General features: G+C 41.0%; 1 protein-coding gene across 1 annotated transcript in view; it reads right to left on the bottom strand.

Moving 5' to 3' along the window:
- CD164 (CD164 molecule, sialomucin) overlaps positions 1–5244 on the bottom strand; it is a gene marked incomplete at its 5' end in the record, with an annotated part of 8904 nt that extends 3660 nt beyond the window's left edge. Inside the window, 3 exons of the mRNA XM_010014359.1 lie at positions 2836–2919; positions 4619–4803; positions 5153–5244. Of these exons, the coding sequence (XP_010012661.1) occupies positions 2836–2919; positions 4619–4803; positions 5153–5244 (361 nt within the window). The remainder of the gene's footprint in view (positions 1–2835; positions 2920–4618; positions 4804–5152) is intronic.
- Between the last annotated feature and the right edge of the window lie 74 nt (positions 5245–5318).

Below are 5318 nucleotides of genomic sequence, written 5' to 3'. Positions count from 1 at the left end.
TGCTGAAATACCATTATGTCCAGAACTGAGCTCAGGCTCACTTAAGTGTGGTTATTTACACCTTGAAGCAATTCAGCATGGTGGGAAACCAGAGCTGACTGTTTCTACAGAGATAGGCTGAAAGATCAGAATATACGTTCTCTCAGGTCACATTCATATCAAGTCAGGTTAGGGCCACCCTGCCGTTCTTCCATGTTAGTCCTCAAACATAGTGCTAAGCTAAGAGCTGATAAGCTATACTGGTTCCTCCCGCACCAACAAAGATCCTCTACTAATGGTGACAATTAGGTTTCCTTGAACACGCAGCAGCTAAAACACAACAACCTTATAAACGTCACTGGACGTTTAACAGGAACAGATTGTAGAAATTCTACTCTTAGATACAGAACAAGACACTGTAACACCATGCTCTTTGCAAAGCACTGAAAAACAGTACTTTTAATACTCTTGATTAAAAGGAGATTGTTATAATTTTAGAAACAACACAGGAAGTCCAAGTGGAATCATATCTGACTGGCTGTCACTGCCACCACCACCACAGTAGCATGGAAGCTTCATCTCTGTTGGTGTGAGCCAACCTCTTTAGCAGCACTGTTGAACTCCTCTAGAGTATTAAGGATTTTCATTTGCTGTTCTAGATCTTAAACCCAGAAAATCCTATTTTCAAGTCCATTTTTTGTCAGCTTTCAGAAAAACTAAAATTGGTGGGCTTTCACAACAGTGAATTTCAAGATTTAATCTGAATTACTCATATCCCACATATGTGCTTTGCACAGCAAGCACAAATTAAAAGACTGAAGTAGATATGCAACTTAACGTGTTCCTAGCATGAAGGATTTACCTTACACAGCTCTATAACCCAGACCCTACACTTAAGAACTGCATGAAATGTTGTGCTATTTAACACTTAAAACTGGAATGTTCATAAGCTTTTCCTATTTCTTGCATCTCAGATGAAGCAGCAGACTTAGCAGATGAAAGTTCTTGTTGACTATTAAGCTGTCTTGAGGATGCTGACAAATTCCTTAGGATGTGCTACATCTAATAGGAAACATCACCCATTTTAATTTGAGAAACCAAGGTAGCAGCCAGAGACATGTGCCTAGTGAAGTATGTAAGGCTTTTTAAAGCAGCAACAGTAAGCAGTAAACTGAATGCACAGCAAAATTGTGTATTTTAGTATCATATATCATAGGTTTAAGCTGGCAGCAAAGAGCTTATTTACATACTTGTACATGCTTATTTAACTTGTAGAAGGCATGTTAACAAAGGTCAGCAGATGAAGGAGTTGTAAACACAACTACTTCACATTAAACAATGTGAAAATCAAGTTTCTAAATACTTACAAGAACACCATTCTTCAACTTTACAGCTTTCATTCATCGAAGCTACTTCTGTTTCATTTACACACGTGCCTGTGCCTCCTGTCAGAAAAGAGCCAAGAATATTTACAGCAACAGAACTTTAAAGTGTTTGAGATGTTGTTCATAAATAGTAATAAACTGTTGATAGGACAAACTAAACATCATCTTCTAGCCAGGATAACATAAAGCCACTTCAATATGCAGGACTTCAGTATTGTAATAATTAGTAAACTTTCAGTATTTTCTTAAACCACAGCTACTTTACCACTCAAAACAATACCTAGGCAACACTTATACGTTATAACAGTATAGCTTAGTATTCTACAATAACAGTATAGCTTGGTATTTTCTTCTTCATAGCCCATAAAATTAGCTACAGTGTTTCTACTATTTCTGGCATTTTCCAATTTGAACATTTTGCATTATGGTAGCATCATTTAAAAAAAAAAAAAAGTCTTACTGTCTTAAATTCTGCATACAAGCAGAACTTAAGTTCTAGCTTTTTAAACAGATCCTTGACCTTGAAATTGTTGAAGATAGTTTCTCATTCTCTGCCTGCATACTTTTCTCCCTTCCCTCAGATTTCAACCTCTCCCCAAGAAGTTACACAGATTCAGAAGAGCTTCTTCAAGGACACTCTTATACCGGGTAAGTTAAATCCAAACTACTTTTCATTAGTTCTGAAGCATCTTAACCTTCATTATATAACCTTGCTTGGTCATCTACAATCACATACTACAAAATCACTATCACAGTTAAGCTATTCTGTCCTCTTAGAAACTGTTTCCACCTCACATAAAAGGTAAAAATAATCTACCCAAGGACTACTTATGTCATCTTTGCAGGGCTTTGTCAACAGCAACTTCATTTCCTCCAGGCCTGAGTACTAGAGGTCACCCAAATGTAGTTATATCCAACCCTCCACAATGAGGAAAAACAAGGCTCTGAATGAGACTAGCTAATGCTTCCTTGGCCCTGTCATGTTCCCATCAGTGGGTTGCAATTCTTAGTTTTAGAACACTACTCTCTAGCTGCTCTTATCTAATGGACTCCTCTTCCCTTATTGCACTTCAATTCAGGAGTAGTGGTTATGTCCACCAGTTCTAGGACAAAACCTCAAAACAGACTGAAGCACAGCAATGTCCCTGCACATCAGAACCCACTCATGACTCCTAATACCAAACACAAGTCACTAGGTTGTTCTACAAACATTATGAACCATCTGGAAAACACAGCTTATCAAGAGCACAGATATAAATTAGAAGCCTTAAAAATCTGGGATTATTTTGACTACGTTCAGCTGTCTCAACACCTTAACATGCACAACAACAGATACAACTTAGAATTAATGCTCCATTAGATTATCACACAGAACAGTATATCTGTGCAATTAACATTAACATAGTACACCTAGCTGGGTCTAAGGTTCTGCATGGCATAGTAAGGATCTGCACTGTTTAGTCCTCCTTACCTTCACAGCTGATCCACTTGCAGCCTGCTACACTTGTGTCATTGCCAATACACGAACTGCAGTTAGAAATGTTTCCACAGACACCTAAAAGAAAAAAGGATAAGAAATGCATTGATGAGTACAAAACTGCCACTGTCAAAGAACATCTTCACCCACAGAAACAACTCTGAGATCTGTACTTTCCCCTATGTTCATCTCCTGGGTTAAGGCACAATCCTGCTCACTGAACTATACACAACCAAAAGTTAAAATTTAAGGATACTTTTGACAAAACACAAATATATTTATTTCCCTTCAGACACGACAATACTCTGAAACCAGAGTCCATGTATACACCAGGATCTTGCCTGATACAACCTCTAACCACAGTAAACTAAGATAATAGAGGAGGTACTACTCTAGTGGAAGTTACCAAAGCCCAAATTAATTTTGCAGAAGTTCACTGAAACCTTGCCAGTGAACTTGGCAAAAGCCTTGTTCCTTTAGATTACGTTTTTCCTTTAGGTAATAATACAGGCAGCTATGAATAGCCCTACAGTATGGGAAATAATGACAAGAGCCTAGAGGACTTCATCTACAAATGCATATAAAGAAGGGCAGAAAGACAGTCAATTATTCATATTTTGATCACAGCAGAAGCCAGCAACATAACCAGTCCAGCTTTTTTACATCAAAATCAGCCACTGTTGCCTTAAAACCACAATGGCAACACATCCACTACCTTGATCAAGTAAGATCTTCTCTCAATCTACACTTTTACCACAAAAGTTTTAATTAAGACTTACTCATGCAGCCATCATATGCAGAAAACCCACACACAACCCACAACTCCTTTCTCCAGCACATTTCACATCATATCCACCTACTCCAGGCACCTTTGTGTGACCTTTCACTTTTCTCAGCTCTGCTCCCTAGTGAAGGGAACACTGCTATTCACAGATCTTTGGCAAACAGCACAGACATTTACATCTCAAGATAACAGCTACAAATACATTAACTAACTTTAGTATTCTTGTAATCTGAATTAGGCCTGAATCCACCTGGCCTTTCTCTTAGTTAAGGTAATATGAGGCTAGAAATACTAGCACTATTTCTTCACTTTTAAGAAATGCAAGAAGATGTGAAAAGACCTTTGTCGGTTTACATCAGTGAGGTATGAAACAGATTTGCTTGTTACCGTCAGAAAGGCAGCACTTAAACCATTTTAAGAGCTATGTGACAGTTTCTGGATAACAGATTTCAGAAGAGTCATTTGTTATTCTGGGTGTATACATCTGAGGAACAATCACTCCATGCACCACACTTCTGATGAATAAACAATGTTCCCTTTTGTAAATTCCTCACTGGTACAAGGAAAGTCTAGCACAGTGTGTCTGTGAAGACAGGAGAGTCAGCACAGCCAGCTAATACCAGGTGCACTAGGATGCTTAGTTTACTTTCAGAACAGCTTTCCCAGATTAGAGAAACACGTTTGCAAGAATAATGGATTGGGAGACATTTTTATCACAGCAAAAGGTTTCAAGAATAAGCTGTCACCTTCAGAATCGATGTCAGACTGTCAGATGTTCTCCCAGTGCTAATAATCCTGCTGTGAAAGGCTCTCTTAGGGTCTTTACATGGGATAACAGCAAGCTCCCCAGCTCCCCCCGCCAGCAGATGCCTGTTCTTCACTGAAGAAATGACTCTAGTACCACAGACTCAGCTCGTAAGTGCAGGCAAGCTCACGTTTTTTCCCAAGATAAACCTGACTCTTACACAGGGTAAATGTGAATATTCCCCTTACGCTTCAGGAGGAAACCTGGAAACACTAAACAAGCCTGTCCTGCTGGACCAACACTGCCCTCTCCCGCTGCACCGGAGAGGTTGTTAACCTCCGACTCTCGGCAGTCCTGAAGTAGCGCACGGTTCCGACAGGGTGCCCGATATCGGCTTATATCACGTCGCCGGTGGTAGGGGTGAAGAGGAAGTCTAGACGGGCTGAAGCAGAGGTTACTGGACAGCTTCACGCGTAGCTACGCCCAGCGCCATTATGCAGCGCGACCAGAGAACACTAAAAACCTCCAGAACAACTTCTTCCCTGAGCGTTTTGGGACACGCGGCACGTTTTGCGGTTCTTGGCCACGCAGACACTTTAGCAAACAGCTCACAGAGCCAATAAGAGCAAGCAAACCCACAGGACGAGTAACGCGGCTAACCCCGGGACAACGGGCAGCAGTGGCAGAACACCACCGCTTATATAAGTTAACTCTCCCAATCTGACCTGTACGAAGTTTGCGAGCAACGAACGCGCCGCTTACATTTTCTGACACAAATATACCCGCTATTAGCGGCTCGCTGCGTACGAAGGGGGGTGTTTGGGGCGGTGTCGAACCGCGCTAACGGATTCCACACCGCGCGCACACAAACCGTCTACAGCGAGGGTAAAGGCGAGAACAGAGAAGGCGGAGAGAAGCGGGTAAAAGCTCAACGGCTGCGGCCCAAGC

Source organism: Nestor notabilis, unplaced genomic scaffold, assembly GCF_000696875.1.
Source record: "Nestor notabilis isolate BGI_N333 unplaced genomic scaffold, ASM69687v1 scaffold14635, whole genome shotgun sequence".
Lineage (NCBI taxonomy): Eukaryota > Metazoa > Chordata > Aves > Psittaciformes > Psittacidae > Nestor > Nestor notabilis.
This window is presented reverse-complemented; position numbering and strand designations above follow the sequence as displayed.